The sequence below is a fragment of the Borostomias antarcticus genome, assembly GCF_949987555.1.
Source record: "Borostomias antarcticus genome assembly, chromosome: 4".
Lineage (NCBI taxonomy): Eukaryota > Metazoa > Chordata > Actinopteri > Stomiiformes > Stomiidae > Borostomias > Borostomias antarcticus.
In genome coordinates this window covers 20,758,436-20,777,927 of record NC_140237.1, presented here as the reverse complement: position 1 = coordinate 20,777,927, position 19,492 = coordinate 20,758,436, and the positions used below count along the sequence as shown (strand labels likewise).

The 19,492-nt window shown below is 49.7% G+C and overlaps 1 protein-coding gene across 1 annotated transcript; it reads right to left on the bottom strand.

Moving 5' to 3' along the window:
• Positions 1–6,785: 6,785 nt before the first annotated feature.
• On the bottom strand, positions 6,786–13,243 carry immp1l (inner mitochondrial membrane peptidase subunit 1; the record flags this gene model as incomplete). Its single annotated transcript, XM_084437234.1, has 5 exons — positions 6,786–6,919; positions 7,818–7,928; positions 11,982–12,108; positions 12,667–12,755; positions 13,139–13,243. 5 exons carry the CDS (start codon positions 13,241–13,243, stop codon positions 6,845–6,847), a joined length of 507 nt encoding a protein of 168 aa, XP_084293360.1. The 3' UTR covers positions 6,786–6,844.
• Positions 13,244–19,492: the final 6,249 nt, after the last annotated feature.

The following is a 19,492-nucleotide window of genomic DNA, read 5'->3' as shown; positions in this document are numbered from 1 at the left end:
TAGTATTGTCCCACGCCCATTTCTCTGTTGTGATCACGAGCTGTCGAAACCTGTTAGCTCAGTCAGCTAATGTTGCAGAACACTTGAGTGACGGGTGACACCGCCATTTCTGAGAGTCGGTTAGTTTCCGGGGGCCCGGGGTTCCCCAGTTCCTCCAGTCTCACTCCCACTATAGGGGCCTAGCAGAGTCTGTAGAGTGTTGTTTTTGAGGGGATGTCAGGGTGTTAGAGTGTTGACATAAAGCCTGTTTACTGCGCTCTGTATAGACTCTGTTGGTACACAGAGCCCTCATACGGGGTGAGGGAACCCTATTCAGTGGCTCTCAAACAGGATGGCATCTTCCAGGGGAGAAGGGCGACACAGACCCTGCCAAGACGATGGGGAAGTCCCTCTGGAGATAATGGCAGTCTGCAGGGCACCAGACAACAATCTACAACCAGGCACCAGGCCAGACAACTGTCACTCAACCAGTACCTCCCCCCACCCCCTTTTCTGGGCCCACCCCCCCTCTCCCTCCATCTTGTCTATAGGTTTATTCTTTCATTCATTTAACTTTTCCTCCTTGTCTCTTCAAAGTGTGCTCATCCACAGTGCCACTGCTACAGCTCGACTTAACAGAATTCTGCTGTTAAAGACGGTGATGATCGATGTGCCTGGGGCCTTCAGACTCATAACAGTGTATGTGTGTGTGTGTTACTAGACATATCCGTACAGCCTGGAGGTACAGTATGTACTGTATATATGTATATACAGTATGTGTATTCCTAGACATATCTATTTATACAGCCTGGTTATGTACTGTATGTATGTCTATACTGTACTATACTTCACTCATGCTGTACGTTTGGATGTATATAGTCCTTGTTCTTCTTTTTATGCTTATTGCTACTACTGTATGCATAGTCTGTATCTGCATTTCCAACCTCTGCTATAATTTTTCCAGGGGATCATTAAAGTAAGTAAGTATCTATCTATCTATCTATCTATCTATCTATCTATCTATCTATCTATCTATCTATCTATCTATCTATCTATCTATCTATCTATCTATCTATCATGTGCAGCAGAAATGCATGCTGGGCATGTATGACACTGATATGGATTGATGAAGCTCCAGATCAAGATAAATATAAATTACAGCTTATTATGAATAAACGTTCCCCTTGAATGGGTCAGCTAGCCCATATTGGCACGTGCAACTGCTATGCACAGAAAAAAAGAAACATTCTCTCATCAATCCGTTCTGCCTAAATTGTATTCTTAATTATGCTCTCTACCTCTAGCCTTGTTGCATCAGAAAACAAACAACAATCAACAATTGCGTCTCCTATATTTAATTGGTAATTACCAGAATGATAATTGTGCAGTGGCATGGAACAAATTGTTATGAGGATAAAGTGCACTTTCTTCTAAATGTTTTCCTTTCAGTCGGAGTCATCCATCCTTGATTTCTGAAAACAAAAACAAAACAGACCGTTTGAAGTTTTTGCCCGTGGCGTATTGGGCTGATTGGCGTCCCAAACAAATAAACAAACAAACAGCCTCAGACTGTCAATGGAACAATTATTCTGCATTTTGTGTACTACAACCTATCATTAGTAGGCTATTCAGGATTCTGGGACTAGGAGAGGTGACAGGTATCTCCTTGGAGGGTGACGGGCACAGATGACTGGCGCGGTTGGCATCAGAGATGAGATAGCGTGCCAGGAAGTATTAGTATATAATCCGATTGGGACAAAGACAACTGTCTCTCTAAATTCCATGGAGAAATACTAGAATGTATCGAACGTGTGTGGTGTTGGTTTGCAGCTCAGATAACAGTTGAGTTGCAGTCAGCCTGCGTAACTCCACTGTGATATGATTCAGCTAGATTTAAACATAAACTTCTAAACATACCAGCTAAGCTGTAGTAGGCTACAACAACTATATTGCAACTCCTGGCTCTCTCGTCACATGGCAGAGAGCTGTTTGAGTTCGCAAGCTCATGGGGGGACCGGGGGGAGACGGACGAACACTTCATGCTTTTAAACGTCAGCCAAGATACGACGGAGAGGAGCGCGCGCCGAGGAGGACCAGCTGTCGCCGTGTCCCCGGGAGACCGGGAGTAACGCCATGCTTGTCCTCCAAGCTATCTCCTAATGAGACATCACTCTCACATCAGAGCTGGTCGGATATGACAGCCACCGGAGGACACATGTGTCGGCATGTGTGTGTGTGTGTGTGTGTGTGTGTGTGTGTGTGTGTGTGTGTGTGTGAGAGAGAGAGAGAGAGAGAGAGAGAGGGAGGGTGGGGGGGTGGTGGTACAGCCTCTTACCCCCTGCAAAAAAAAACAACTAAAAACACATTTCTTGGAAATGTTCTTTTAATCAAATATTGTGTTTCTGTGGAGGATCAGATTCTGGGAGAGAGACCTGACTGCACCGTCTGTTCTTTGGGACATGATATTGACCCAGGATATGGTTCTACAGGCCTCTCTCACCAGCAAACACCAGCCCCACAGCTATTGTCAAATGCTGAATCTTCTCTGAGCACCTGAAACTACCAAATGATGCATGAATGTTTCCACCTTTATTTAACTCAAGAGTTAAGCAGTGAGCTCAAACTCCATTAGAGGAGGCCTATGAATATTTAACCGAGATTATGATTTTGAATAGAATAATTCAGTAGCGAAAACGCCTACGAACAGAGAAACACTGTCATCTTTCTCTCTCTCCACAAAAAAAATGATGGATCCCTGTGCCTGTCCAACTGAACTGAACATGTTTACACCAGTGAAACCAGCCCAGGCCGGGCCAGATGTTGGGGTTATGGAGTTTACGCAATACGGCTACGGAATTGCGTGTCACCGCAACAACCGTGCAGTGCATTATGGGATAGATCAGCCTCACTGAGAGCAGAGAATGACACTGCTGCTTTTAAAGCAGGCTTTTTACATTTCTTTGCAAGTGTGTGCGTGTGTGTGTGTGTGTGTCTCACCGGTGCTGTATGTACAGCATACTGTAGCAGGTGTGTGCGTGTCTAAGAGTAGGTTATGAATACATTTACTGTAAAAAAGGAAACCCCTGCACTCATGAATGATGCAGCCTAGCCTATCTTGCAGATTGCAAACATGGACACACACTTATACACACACACAGACACACAAACACACTCATACACACAAACACCATACACACACACACACACACACACACACACACACACACACACACACACACACACACACACACACACACACACACACACACACACAGTACAGCCCAATTCGATACCTCACAGCTATAGAGCTACTTAGTGTCTTCATGAAACATGTTTTGTGGTCATAGCCAAACAATGTCCCATGGCAGGCCATCCTTACTGTTCTATACCTTCAAATGACTATTTTTTTTATTTTAACAATAACACTGTCCAGTAACTTTTTCTAAGAATTACTAACATTGACTGTTTACGTCCCACAAGATCATCCCGATGGGACGGTCGATATAAGCCCATTTGCTCATGGATGACATACTGTCTGACCCTTTTAGGGAAAGTGAATCAATGACCACAAGGCTGCTACAGGTCACCAGCTTGGTGGTAATTAAAGGTAAACCTGATTATCTCCAACACGACTGGGGAGTCTCTCCCGGGCCTGGAGGGAAACATCGTCTCCTCCTCTGCCCAGCTAGCTCTCTGGTCACAGAGTTTCATGGACCCTTTGCCCTCAGGTCTCTGAGAACCCCTTTTTTCCCATCAGACGGGCAAAGTGCTTGGCATCAACAGAACGAACAGCTCTTTAGCCAGTGAAATGCCGCCTCGAACCCAGAGCACAAGAAGCCTCCTTAATGAGGAAGTCTCTGGATCGAGGCACAGGGTTGCTGTGTGCCGTGTACCGTGGCCGATATCACCCCCTCCTTACAATCAGTCCTTTCAAGTCCACCCGTTTGACAAAGTGAAAACAGCAACAAAAACACAAACAAGAACGTCCTGGCGGTACAGGCACGCATGCAAACGAACCCTAATTGGTTTTAAAGTAATTGCTCGAAATGATTAGTTGAGTTGGGACACTCTCCCCTGTTAGCTCCGAATTGGAAATATAATTGTTGAGGACAGTAATTGGCCAGCCCGAGACTGTTGGTTATTGTAGTCTGTTGCGGCCGGCTGCATCATTACCCGGCCTTGGACGCGACTCAGCTTTTGAACTACAGTGACCGAAGGGGAACACAAATAAACACGCACGCAATGCTCCGCTTCCTCCGATGCCAGCCCTCCATGCCCACTCGGACCCTTACCCCGCTCTATCAGGATCTAGGTTGGTCTCCGTCCTGACCTCCTCCCTCACTCCTCCCCCCCTCCTCTCTCCCTCGGGCAAGGCCTGATGGGGGTGGGTGGTGTTGCGTGGGGATGCGGTGTAATAGAGAGAGAGATAGAGGATGAGGGAAAAAGGAGAGGAGAAAGAGGAATAGAGGGAGAGATCGAGAGAGAGAGAGAAAGGGTTGTAAATCACACACACACAGACGCACGACAGGAATCCTTCCACAGGCCATCTCAGCCTCTTCAGACGCTCTCTCTGCTGATCAACCAATCAGGGCGTGAGTGATGGAGTCCCCTGTAGAAAGAGTGTCCAAGCTTAACGACATCAGACATATTTCACTGTGATATCCTTAGTATATCTTTATTTCTTAGCAGACACTTTGGAGACGGTCATCTAGGAGAGCCCCTTCTCATACCTCAAGTTGATAGTCTCTGCATCGTGCGTGTGTGTGTGTGTGTTGTGTGTGTGTGTGTGTGTGTGTGTGTGTGTGTGTGTGTGTGTGTGTGTGTGTGTGTGTGTGTGTGGGCGTGAATGCGTGACTGTGTCTGCTCTGTTCAATACAGCTTGGAGAAATCTGTCAAAGGTTTGGGTCAGCATGTTTGTATTCGTTGTACCGAGTGTCCTTTGCTAAATTGTCCGGAAGAGAAGCAGCTCCATCAGTTAACCAGGCAGAAACCAGCCAGGCATGGGTCCCTGGTTAGCTCAGCCTGGCATTGAGACAGGGTCTGAGTCTCCATGCAAGAGTGAACCTACACTGATTCTGTACTGATTCTCTTATGACTCAACCAAAAGGGCACTTTCACCTCCTCCCAGTTCATGCTAAATATCGCGCACAGCCAAACAGTTATTTATTTTAGGGAGAACAATTGAGTTGTGAATACACAGCCAAAATGTGATGTGAAATACTGGTTCTGTGGTGTGGACAATGATGTCTGCAGATAAAGGTTGAAGAAAGAGAAAGAAAGAAAGAAAGAAAGAAGTGTCCAAAGTCAGCAGAAGACTTCAGTTTCCTCCTCCACCATGGTGTGTGTGTGTGTGTTGAGTTAAAGTGGGATATAGGTCAGGCCTGTCAGACTGAGGTTACCCTCATCCTCCTCCCCCCCTCGTTCCTCGCCTGGGGTTAGAGCTCCCATAGACCTCCATTAAGACCCTCAGTGAGAGTACAGTACATGTGCGCCAGAGATCCCCCATCACACACATACAGCAGCACACACACGCATGCACTCACACACACACGTGCCCAGCCTCTATAACAACGGCACCATTAGCCAGGAGAAGCGCTCGTAGTCTCGCTGCCTTTGGGGGAAACTCCTGGCCCGGCTGGTGAAGACTTGCGTTGTATACAGTACCATCTCTCTTCTCTCCTGGTCCTGGGGTCTCCTAGCCTGGGTCCAGACATCCCAAGCCACCCACTCCACCAAAGTTGGAGGATCTCTGAAAGTGGGACGCCCTGTCTGATATCAGGCTAGTCGGAACCAGCTTCTGTTCTGTTCATGGCAAATTGGAAAAACTTTAGTTGTGCTAATTGAAACACGATTTTTTGTGTTGTTGTCGGCCAGATCTGCTTTGATCGCTGGGCTGTGAGCATCGACCCCCTGCTGGGTCTGATCACAACAAACGGCCGGCCGTGTGGGGAGCTCCGTACCCGTCCTGCCCAGCAGACCAGGACAGGGCCATCTGTCTGGTATGGATCTTTCTCTCTCTCTCTCTCTCGGGTCTATCGACTGGAGGCTCGGGACACAACACCGCCGGGAGACCGGGTGGCGAGTTAAAGGAGGTTCACTTCTCTTGGTGTTTGAAGCTTGCTCGCTCGCTCGCTCACACACACACACACACACACACACACACACACACACACACACACACACACACACACACACACACACACACACACACACACACACACACACACACACACACACACACACATAAAAACAAACTCTCTCACACACACTGCCCTAATTTGTTGTGATCAAACAGGGCTGTGAAGTCTTAATTAAGAACTCAGCTACAGGCTTGATTAAAAGAAGTAGAATGAAAAGGCCTGTTAATTAATAGAGCGATTCCCTCATCAGTTAAAAGAGGGGAGAGAGGAAAAGAGAGGGGGATGTAGAAGAGGTAGAGAGCATGAGTATGGGGGTTGCAAAAAAGCGATAGAGCTAGGTTACAGAATTGCTACCGGAGGGTTGTTTGATAAATTCTTAAAACAGATTTCACTATTGAGCTCGCCCCGGAGGCGGAGCTTCCCTCAGTCCTCACGCCACGCCCTTCCTACAGAGCAGCGCGGCCACAGCCAACGCAACACACTCTGTGAAGCCCAGAGGCCGAGGACGGCTGGCTTATGAAATAATAAAACCAACCTGCCGGCGGAAAGATGGAGGATGAACGGCTGTGAAGTGGCTTTTCACTGGGACTCAAACACACCTTCCAAAAGCATGGCCTCAAGCAAATGAAGGCACAAACGTAAAAAGTTACCCCCTATTCATAAATACGGCTTTATTCAAAAACGATTACAAAACAAAATAAATGTATGTACACAGTTGATGAGACTCAGTCACTTCCAGTCTCTATGATCCGTCCGGTTGGGCTTTTGTTGAGGGTCCCAAAATCCCGTGGGGGCCAGAGCTAACGAGAGAGAACAGAGGAACACAACAGATCAGATCCTGGGCTAGAAGTGTACATAACAGGGCTCTCATAAAACAAGACAAACAACATCCTTCCATTACGAGACGTGTTTATCCCTACTAGTCTAACCATCTCACATCCTGGAAACGCGTGCTGACAGGGATTTTAATGATGTGTGCGACTTCATAAAATGTCTTGTTATTTGGTCAGTCGTCGTCATTGGGCCTCCGCTGGGGCTCTGCTGTCCAATGAGACGGACAGAAGCCTGGCTGACCTGTTTTCAGGGTCATGGTTGCTATGACATCCAATGACATGACAACAACAGGACATAGTTGAAACCTAGACCATATGGTGTACAATGCTTGGTCCATCAGTTAGACTTGCTTTGAACTTCCTAATGTGTAAATAGATAAACAAAAAACAACATTTCAAGTGAAATACGAATATTTGTGAAAAGCTCAATAAGTCAGGAAATTCAAATGAGCACCAAGACTCTTAGTTTGACCCTTGCACTAACTAACGTTCTCCGTCATACTCAGTTCTGACACCTTCTTCAGTACCATAGCTGTTGATTTACTATGCTTCACATGTTCTCATCACAAGATACCCGGATTCAACCCTTTTTTCCAAAATGACATACATACCAGATCAAAAGAACAAGAAAGTCACCCAAAAACATTTTAAAAGACAGTGTTGTAAATTCCTCCTCGAACCACTTCACCTCAAATCAGCATATCTGCTGAGCACTTCCATTACAGCCAAAATACAGTAACATCTTTTCACTAATAAATATGGTGTACTGATGCTGAAATACCGATTTTTCTCCTATCGAATGCATCGGACCATTAAGCTGGTTGGAAAGGTTAAAAAATAAGACGAGCGACGGCCCCCTCATTACCTTCCAGCAGACGCGGCCCCGGATCAGGGCGTAGGGAACCGGCCCGTAGCTCCTGGAGTCCGAGGAATTCCTAAGGTTATCTCCTTCTAGCCACACGTGCCCTTTCGGAACCTAGACACATCGCCGCGGGGAAGAGGAGAGACAGAAAATGTTGCATTTGTTCCACAACAACTGCAGACTCACAGCCAACGGTTCTCTGACCTCATCACCCCCCCCCCCCCACACACACAATCTGTTATGTAGGGGCAATCTACCTCAACCCCTCCATCCCCACCCACACCTCCCTCCCTCTCTCCCTCCTCACCCCAACTTAACGTCAACCCCTGTGTGTCCCTCTTTAACCCCGCGTGGTTTTAGGAGAGGGGTCATGGGTAACAGGGAAGGGTCAGGGGGATTTAGGGGGACTTCAAACGGGGTCATTAGGCTGTTGGCTGAGAACTGCCCCCTCTTACCCAGGGAGGCCAGGGCAAGAGAGGGGCCCGAGAGAGCGAGATAGAGGCCTCGGCGAACAGCAGCGTCCAAGGGTCTCCACTGCGGCCCAACCTGCCAGTGGGGCGGCCATCGGAGCAGGCTCTAATCCACAGTGACACCAATTATGATTAATCTCATCACTTTAGAAGAGTAGGCTTGTCACGTCCCTAATTAAGTGTGCTGTCCCCCCTATATGTGCAGACAGGATCAACAACACATTATATTGTCATAATGGGCTTCACAATCCACGGGTCTATTTTTGTGTCGCTTAACTTTTTTAACGGCAAAAGTCTTGGCCGCAGTGGAAGGTTTAAGGGGAATACGCGGGGAGAACGTCGGAACCGAGGTGCCTCGCAGATGTCTCGGGCCCGCGCTTGTGTGCCGCCGTATTCCAATCAGCGTCCCAAGCCCCGCGTTTCTGGGGGCCACCGCCGTGCGTCGTTGATAATCGAGACGGGCGAAGCGACATCGTCGGGGGCGGCGACACGTCGACCTAAGACGAGGTAAACATGTGCGCCGGGTAACGACGACGACGCGGACGGAGGCCATTAAAGGAGTCATCTGAGGAGCGTATGACAGCGCGCTGGACTCCCACCACTGCACCTCATTAGCATGGCCGCATATGCTGGCTCCCAAGCAGGGGGAGGAGAAACGCCAGCGCCTCCCGTCCCGTCATCTGCCCCGGCCCCAGGTCCCCCGCTCCTCCTCCTGCCCCCTCCTCTCCTCCTCCCTCCTCCTCCTCAGACTGCCCCTGCTTTGTTCTCTGCCCACAGGTCAGAGGTGATGACGAATGAAAACCCCAGTGAGAGGAGCTCTGAGAAATATTCGTGTACACATACTGTACACCAAGGTCTATACAGCCCGAGTTAAGTACTGTTTAATCCATGGGGTGAACGTGACACAGCTCATGGCTAAGCTGGCGGGTCAATTGCATTGCTCAATTTCATATAGTATTTGAAAGTCCATCGGTTTCATTGCTCTGGGTAAGGGTCTACCACAAGAAGTGACTTCAAGGCTTTTATCCTAATTTGTATTTTTGTCTAGGAGCAGGCTTGATCTGGGTCTCTGAAACTATCCAGAAGGAAAGAGCTGGTCCTGCACATCCCCACCAGGACAGGCTGATGGTGATAAACGATGAAGCCCATCAAGGCTTAATAAGGCCTATGGAGAACAACTGTGGATGCACTACTAGGCTATACTGTATGCTGGTTACTCCAGTGTCAAGGTAGTTCAATTCTGTTCGGAATCGATAGACTAAGTGAATCTGCCAACAAGGTCAATCAATGTTGATCGATCTGTGGGTCGATCAAGAACGAACAACACCATCTCTTTCTCTCTCTCTCACACACACACACACACACACACAGAATGCAAAGGACTGATTGATTTGGATCCTCATAAACTAATTACCAAGTGGAGAACATTCCATAGGGTCTTTGGCCTCAGTCCCAGAGATCCATCGCTCTAAATCAAAAGCTACTCCAGAGTAGAGGAGAGGTAACGCTTCAACAGGCCACTGAAACACGGTGAGTCCTATCGAGGGAGCAAGACAGATAGAGGTTTACCGCCACCCCTTCACTGGGGTTACATGGGTTTCAAATAAACCAACCAACCAATCAATCAACCAACACACCACCGAAAACATAACCTGCGCTGTTGCTAGGGCGGAGGTAACCCCCCCCCCCCCCAAAAAAAACATGAAAATGCCAAACCCTCAATCAAGATCAGAGAGGGGTCGAATGAGATTTGCCTAACGCTGGGCTACGGGGGCGAGCATCGCGGCAGCTGACAGGCTGGGAGACTTCGACATGCCCTCTCTCGATTCCACCCTGAGTCACGGCAACAGAATGAGCTCCTTCCAGCCAAACCCCAATCAACAGACCTTGTTTTCGATGGCAGGGTGTTCCAGGGAATCCCGGAGGGGATTTTAGACCTCGCAAGGTAGGTTGGGATCAGTCGCGCTGGCGGCAGTGTTATGATGGGAGCGTTGGAACCGGTTGCGGGCGGGTGGGCTATGCAGGCGGGCTGGCTTGGCGCGCGCTACGCTGTACCTGTCATGGACCTGTCTGGGACAGGTCCTCTCTACAGGGGGCCCGCTGTGTAATGGCCGGGTATCTCCGCGCTCTCTCCAGCTAGGCTCTCTCTGTCTCCATTTGTCACTCCACACCAGCCGAGCGCTACAAACGTCTGTCTCTCTGGCCCAGACGTACAGTGTGTAACCTCTCTCTCTCTCTCTTTCTCTCTCTCTCTCTCTCTCTCTCTGTGTACGGAAGTCTACATATTATTGTGGATCGAGTGTCATTGTTTTGACACCAAACCTCAGACATAGAAATGAATTGTTAGATGTGACATGCCAATTTGTCTAGAGCTCGATCTCTTGAGGTCAGGGAGAGTCTGCCTGTCTATCTGTCAGGGCTGGGGAGGAGATGACAGAGCCGAACAGGATCCAAACCGCATCCTCCTCTCTCTCTCTCTTCCTCTCTCTATGCCCCCTCTCTGTGCGTCTCTCTCTCTCTGCCCCCTCTCTCTGTCTCATATACACACCCTCGGGGGAGACGAATGTTTATGCGTGCAGCGGGTTTTTTCTCAGTTACCTTGTCTGCTGTCAAACAGGGCCCCTATTTCATCAACACCACCGCCAACCCCGCTGACAAGACACAAGAGGCTGGGGGGGGGGGGGGTGGTGGGGGGGGGGACCACTGAGTGAGAGGTGTTGGGGATAATAAACAGTGGATGAGACTAGGACCCCAGCCGAATATTCCTCCATTAAATAACAAAAGCCTTGCTGTCCCGGATGAGAGACACACTGACAGGCAGACATTCTAATGTGAACGAGAGTCTCTGATCTCAACCATGGGCTTTGACCCAGTGGAACAGCGACAGAACCTACTGTACAACGTATGGATTTAAGTTTCCCGTGACCAGATACATCTGTAGTCCGTGCGTGTAGAGACGGAACCTGTTCCCCCTTGGGACATCTTCACTTCCTCTTTCATTTCCACCGTGGAATGCGCACGTCCTGTTCACCTGTGCGCGGCCGGATCTCTTTCGTTCGTCGGTATTCTCGGCACATGCGCGAGTTACACACAACAACAGCCCCCCGCCCTGACACACGCGCACGCACGCACACACACACACACACAAACGTCCGCCCACCCATCAGGCTGTCCAGTCGGCTGGCACTAACTCCAACAGGCTTCAGAGAGATTGCTGGCCCGAGCAGTGGGAGGTGGGGGCGAGAGCAGTGATAGAAAAGCAATGACAGTGGTTTCACCAGCAGAGCCCCTGCTCGCACTCCACCTTTATCACTGTTCTGAGGAAATGTAGTTGTTGTCAAAAGCTGATATTTTTGACCGGTGACACGAAATGGAGGCGCGTGATCTAAAAATGTAAACAGCTACGGCGCGCTACAGCGGGCACCCAGAGGACGGGGGACAACGTTATGTACAAAGGAGGAAGAAACCAAACGTTGAGCGTTCAATTCTTCGGAATGTAGGTTTGCCGCTTCACTGGCTCATTTCAATGTCTCTCGAGTACATACAGTAGCGACTCTTCCTCACGACGTTGTTGTTGTTGTCGTCGTCGTCAGCGGGAGTCTGTCTACAGTCGGCGTACCTGGTGAAATAAATCACCGTAGGGAGATGAAGCAGAGGTGTCTGAAAGCCGGCGTGGGCGGTCTGCAGCGCTACTCACAAAAGTGTGGGTCTTGCAGATGTCTGATGGGCCGCTGGTGCAGACTTTGTCACCTTCCAGGCCAATGACTCTCTTACAGATGTTCATATGTGGGTCGAAAGGACTCTTGGCGATGATTATGTCCCCCCTGAGAGGAATAAAATAAACAAATAAAGATCTGATGTGTTGCCATAATTTGTTCTGTTTGTTTAGTAAGTAAGTAAGTACCTGTAATTAAGTACAGTAAGTAAGTAAGTAAGTGAGTAAGTTAAGTTTATTTATATAGCACCTTTCACAGAGCAGGGTCACAAAGAGGTACACGAGGTTTAAGAGGTACATCATAAAACTATTCAGAACAATAACACATAAAAACAAGGACATAAAAAAACAGTTACAGACACAAGGCTAGACAAAGGCCTGTCTGAACAGACGAGTCTTTAGCTGCGTTTTAAAACTGTCAACAGAGACCACAGATCTTAAGTCAAGTAGAAGAGCATTCCGCAATTTCAAAGGCTCGATCACCTTTAGTTTTGAGTCTTGAGCGGGGGACAAACAATAAACCAATAAAGAGTGACTGGAAGTGAGGACATGGGAAGGATGCTAGAGTAGATTATACAGTAGGTGATTATAATCTAGAACATACTGTGGATGTAAACAGGGCATGCACCAACAGACCCGTCCAAACAAACAGAGTGGTGAGACTCACTTCTCGATTCTGTAGAGATGCCGACTCAGGTGCTCTGAGAAGACGACGTTATGGTCAACGATGGTGGGTTCCATAGATGGGCCAGAGCACTGTGGGTAGAGGGCATCGGCAGGGGGGGAGGAGCATGTCAACCGCACGCGGCTAGCAGAAAGGCCATAATAATAATAATAATAATAATAATAGATTTTATTTAAAAGACGTGATGATGATGATGATGATGATGATTTTATTTAAAAGACGTCTTTCAAGACACCCAAGGACATCGTACATGGGCAGATAAGAATACAATACAGTAATAATACATAAAATAGACATAAAATACAGTAAATATACATATAATATAATAATTGACAGGACATTAGAAGAATTGACAGGACAAGTTAAATACGTAACTGATATGCCATGACGGCATACGCCACGACGACGTTGTACAGTTAAGTCTGTCAGTCGAGGAGTCCTGGGGGATACGTACCGCTACAAACTCCCCGATGTACTCGAAGGCACAGTGGGCTATGCAGCCATACTGGATGCTGTAGCCAACGAAGCCCAGCGTCCTCCCCAGCACACGACGGAACATCTCCACCTATAGTAGTCACAACACACACACACACACACACGCACCCACGCACGCACACACGCACGCACGCACGCATGCATGCATGCACGCACATACACACACACATACACACACACCCACCCACACCCTCGCCCACACCCTCGCCCACACACACACACACACACACACACACACACACACACACACACACACACACACACACACACACACACAGTTAGTCCTCCTTCGGCATACAATAGGCCAATCCTTGGATAACACACAACTTGACCCGTCGACAGTAATTTCAACGTAGGGTAGAAAGAGAGGTTAAGTCCAATAGTGCTGCATTTGGAGGATCCCTTGATGTGAGTCAGACGGGCGTGTGGCGGCGTGGGAGGAGTCACAGCTCTCCCGCTAGTGGGGCCGCACAGTCCGGCGTATGGCGACACACGCCCTGGCGTTTCATTCTCAGGGGCGCAGCGGTCAGTTGACACCCCTGGCGCCGCCTTCACCTTTGACCCCTGCGCAAGATGGCCCAATCGACACCTTGCCTACAGGTGACGAACAAACAAACAGGCGACGGTGACACTTCCTGCCTGGCGGTCAGCGGCACGGGCGTGGGCTGAGAACACGGCTGTCGGGCGCCGCTGACCGCGGTCACAGGGACGGTTACGGTAACTAAGTTGTTCCACCAGCACCATGGAAACAGAAAGTGGGGTCTTTGTTGACCACCATACACCATACACGCACGCGCGCGCACACACACACGCACAAGCACCATAACAGATGACAGTGTGTCATCTGAACAAACATGGCAGGACCACTCATGGTATTGACTTTTACTCAGACCACAACCTGCCGGATGGACAGAGTGAGTCAATCTTTACACACTCTGTCAAAAAACACTCACTCACTCACTCACTCACTCACTCACTCACTCACTCACTCACTCACTCACTCACTCACTCACTCACTCACTCACTCACTCACTCACTCACTCACTCACTCACTCACTCGCATTACAATGGGCAGGATTTAGGCTGTGATTGTAGGGTGCATATCAGATCCCAGTCTAGACCTGTGCCAGGCGAGACTGCATGCTTTTGTCTCAGGCTTCTGTCCTGCCAGCACACCAGAAGGCAAAGAATTCTTCTCTTTCTCTCTCTCTCTCTCTCTCTCTCTCTCTCCCTCCATTCCCCTCTCTCTTTCTTTCTCTCTCTCTCCATGTCTCCCATCTCCCATAGTATTATTAACCAAAGCTAGCGGAGCGGAAACCAAAGTCCCAAATCCTCGGAGCTCTGGGAATGACTTCCCGAAAACGGACAGGGATTATACCCCCTGCACCCCCCCCCCCAAACCCATCCCCACACACTGCCCCCCCCCACCCCTCCACCTCCACCCCCCAGGTCCCCAACAGACGGGTGTCAGGTGGCTCTCCCCATCCTGCCAAAGGTGTTACCTCTAATCCCATTACCCCTCCCCAACACACATCCCCAGACTAACACACACCTCTACCCCAAAATCTCTGCACCGACCATCGTTGGCTATTGTGCCCCTCCGCTATGCCCTCATCTCCATCATGCTTCGCCTCCTCACCGGCCGTCTCACATCCCATAATCCCACGGCGTGCCCCCCCCTCAACTCTCGCTCTCGGGCTGATGAAAGGCCGACGCCGTCCGCCGCCAAAGCGTGGCGCTCATACGTGTGGGGGGGGGACGGGGTTGGGGCTGGAGAAGGGAGCGGTCTCACTCACCATAGACCACCCCCCCCCCCCCCCCCCCGAGGTGCGACGTCTCCAGCTCGGTGTGCCTGGTGGCTCTGCGCCGCTGTAGGATGACCTCGACGGACGCTGGCCGGCCGCGGGCTGCCCTGGGCCTCGGACATCCCGGCGACCGTACACGGCCTATCCCAGGGCTCTCTGTCACGTTCTCCTGACACAGTTTGGACACAGCCCGCATATCTCTCTGTGCCCCGCCCCCCCACCCCCACCCCGTCCCTGTGTGCAATCATCATAGGTAGGGATTAGGGACTTTGCATAATACGATCACACGGCCAGTGACTGATATCAAGAGAGAGTCCATATGCAGCCGCCTGGTTTTCTGCGGCACCCTCTGTCACCAATACTGTGTGTGTGTGTGTGTGCTAACAGAGGCAGGCCTGCGTATGTGTGTTAGAGAGGATGAAGTGTTGTGTGTGTGTGTGTTCGTACGTGTTGTGTACAAACAGATGTAGGCCGTGTGTGTGTGAAAGGACGAAGTGTGTGTATGTGTGTGTGCATGTATGTGTGTGTGTGTGAGAGGACGAAGTGTGTGTGTGTGTGTGTGTGTGTGTGTGAGAGAGGACGAAGTGTGTGTTTGTGTGTGTGTGTGTGTGTATGTGGGTGTGTGTGTGTGTTTATGCGTGTGTGCGCAGATAGATGCTGGGGCCAGTGTGGGATTGAAAATGAGGTGGACACGTCCACAGAGACCAGCGGTTGTCTCTCCATTACCTCCTCAATCCCCCTGTGAGTGCAGAACAAACCCCTCCATCTTCCCCTGGTACCCCGGCTCTGTGCTGGGGGCACTAGCGACAATTAATTGAATGCTGTAATACAGCTGGAAAATTAACACAAAGTCTCTCTGTTAATCCAGGATTACACGGCAAACATGTTCACGGGGGAAACAAAGAGAGAGTCGGCGCGGCCCCCTCAGTGGACCCATCTGTGGCGGCCGGACCCCCGCGGCCTCGGCCCGGCACGACAGAGGGGCGGACGGGGGGATCCCCCAGCCAACGGCTGCCGGTGGAAACTCCCCATTGTGCGTTTTTTAACTCCGTGATCCCCTTTGCTGGCGGCGCCCGTTTCGCTCACTCGCTGCGGCATCAGTCCGAATCGGAGCGGTTGTCGCGCCGACGGGACGCGACGGGGGAACGTCGATGTACAAGGATGAGAGCGGGAGAGAAAAAAAAGGGGCCTTGAAAAAGGCCTTAAAAAAATAAATAAAAAGAATATGGAAGAAAAAGGATGTTCCAGTCAGACTTGATCGCTTGATCGTTCTCGAAAAGGAGGGATGGGGGACCCATGCTGAGATTGCACTTTTATTTATTTCAACCACAAACCGGGGGGGGGGGGGGGGGATTTCAAACCACTCTGTTCTAGTCATCTTACACCCCTAAATTAGAAAAACATGGGCTGAGAGTGGACTGGGCCGCAGGAGGGCTAAGAGGCTTACAAGCTCCATGTCAGATATGGCCCTTCTCCCTGAGGAGCCCAGATGGGAGGGAGTCTGGAGGGCAGAGAGGGGCTGATTGAATCCCTCCTCTGATGTCCCCTCTCTGGGCAGCAGAAAGCAGTGGAGGGTTGTGTGCTGGTCCTTGCGTGCGGAGCGGAGCTAGATTTGATCTTAATGTGAGCTTTAGAAAAAGGGGGAGGGTCTGAGTAGACAACCGGGGGGGTCTCTGTGCAACCATCAGTCCAATCAGAGTTAATCCTGCTGATTTAGACACAGACACCTGCCTGGGTCGGGAGTGACAGATGCAAAAACTCGACGTCACAGACCGCTAGATAGGCCTCTATCTACCGGCCTGCCCCCCTCCCCCCTCCACCCGGGAACCGAGACTTAATGGAAGCCACTGATCTGATCTGATCTCCACATTTGCTCCTTTCATTGTCGCTAGCAGCTAAACAGCAGTGAAGACTGAATGCAGGAGTCTGGGTTTAAACCTGCAATCAATGGGTCAGCCAGAGCAAATAATAGCCAGCTGATATGAATACAACTGCTCTGAATCCCTGAAAGGAAGTGTGTCCCCCGCGTCCCCTACAATGACACAGAATGGAAAAATAGTGACTAAAGCTGTATTGTATTGACTGGGGGCCAGAGCATGGCGCTGGCTAGCACTGAGAGACTTGACTGATCTTATCGAGCCCTGTATCAGTTCCACAATTGAGTTTGTGTTTTGACTCAGTCACCCCCCCCCCGCCCAACTCTGCCCGCCTGTTTACCCCACCCCAAACATGTAGCCCTATCATAACCCTTTGAGCTGAAAGTATTGCATTTATAGCCTCATCATTGAAAACACAATCTTAACATCCTACACTGGCTGTAGGACAACGTAATTTTCATTCTCCAGCTGTTTAAACTCTCAGAAGTCCGACGACATCAGTCTACGGCCCCCCACAGTAGCCGTGGTACGTTTTCCACGTGGAAAAAGCCCTCCTCGGTCAAAAAAATAACAATGGCTTAAAAAACACATGCCTCTACTGTCCATTCACACTTGGAATATTACTTTCCTTTTGACGCTAACCAAGCAAACACGCAGCACGTTGATGGCAATCTGACTTCCTCGCTGGACACTCTCCAGCATTCTCCTCCTCCCCCTCCCCCTCCTCCTTCTCCCCCTCCTCCTCCTCCTCCCAGCTCCGTACTGTACCGCTGGCTGGATTAAGACGGCAGAAACCAAAACAGTCGGCCTAGGAAAAAACCCGACATGTTATGACTGCCGCCATTATATAGCACAATCAGATAGTCCGATCGATAAAACATGACATCATAGGAATAATACGCGAGGATGAATGCCACAGAAGGGGAAATACGTGCTATTTTGGAAATATATACTGTAAGCTGCCATGTTTATGCTTCTACACGCTGACCTCTTAATGCCAAGCGGCGCAGCAGGGCTTTCTGGGATACGCTGGGATTCTGGATGTAGCCTGGCTGAGCCTAGTAGAAGTGGGTTGACTGACATTATACTGCAGAGGTCGGAGGTGGAACTTCCCACGGCCTCCTGAGAAGATGCCTCCTGTGTCGGCTGTTGCACTATTGCCCAGTGTTGTCGGTAGCGCTGGAGTCCCTGGGTCTCCTGTCAGGGCACGTGAACCTTAAAGTGCTGTCAAAACAACCGCGCTGCCTCTGCTGAGAGCGTTTGTTAAAGTGAGCAGTTGGGCTGTCGGTTCCTCTGGAGCATACAGTAACCGTGGCCTGCGCTGATGTGTCTGAGCTACTAAAGCCGCCGCCACGCACGCACACAGCAGCACACACAGCCACGCACACACAGAGCCACACACACACACACACACACACACACAGACATGCACACACACACACACAGACATGCACACTCACACAGCCATGCACGTGCACGCACGCACACACACTGCCACGCACACACAGCCACGCACACACAGCCACACACACAGTCACGCAGACATGTACACACACAGCTACGCACACACACGCACACACAGCCACGCACACACACAGCCACACGCCCACACGCACACACACGCAGACATGCACACACACACACACACAGCCACACACACAGCCACGCACACACACACACAGCCACGTACACACAAATGCGCGCACACACAGCTCCCTACTGAATGCCGCCTGGGCCTGTTTCTCTGGCATAGCACAGTACTGCTGTACCTCTATGGCCTGTGTTGGCTCTGTGTGACAGGATAGATAGATAAGATAAGATACTTTATTCATCCCCCCAGGGGGAAATTTGGCGTTTCAGCAGTTGACATTTTTCAGAAAGGTTGGAAAGAAAAGAAACACTAGATACAGAGTAACAAAAAAACACTACCTGTACCTGTTACACATGCCAAATAAACTTTCTATTCTGTTCTAATGTACTCTTGTTCATCGGCTGCTTGTTTGGATGATGTTCAGGGAGGCTGATTGGGTAAGGCCAGACAAAGGCAACACTGATAGTCACTAGAACCTCAGTGCCTCATTGCCCTTCAATAAAACCCTGTCCACACCCCCCACCCCACCCCCATACAATTTTTCCGTTCAACATTCAGCTATAAATCGTTTGGCTTTTTTGTTAATTAGTCATCTGCAAGTGAGGTAGGCTAATAGTGTATCACCACAAAACCTGTCAATCTCTCTCTGTCAGCTGAAGCCACGTGGTGTCATCTGGGGTAATCTGATGTAGAGACTGTAGACTACACAACATTCAACATTCAAAGTAGGCCACATCATGACAGGAAACAAATCTGTCATAACCCTCTCCATTGGTTAGTCCTGTAACAAATGATTTCAGGCTATGGTTCTGTGAATATATAATGTCCCATCATTTCGCTACTAGAGGGTCAGCGATGTTGATTCCTGACGTTCCAGTCCAACAAACCTAATCACAGGTCATTTGGTGGTGTGACTGTGACACCTTTTGAATAAGGGATTCCAGACAGCTGAAAGCAGACTTTACGCTCTAATTTGGTCATTCGGTCATTACGCTTTTATCCAAAGGCAGCTTTCTGTTTTGGCTATGTAACTTCCTGGC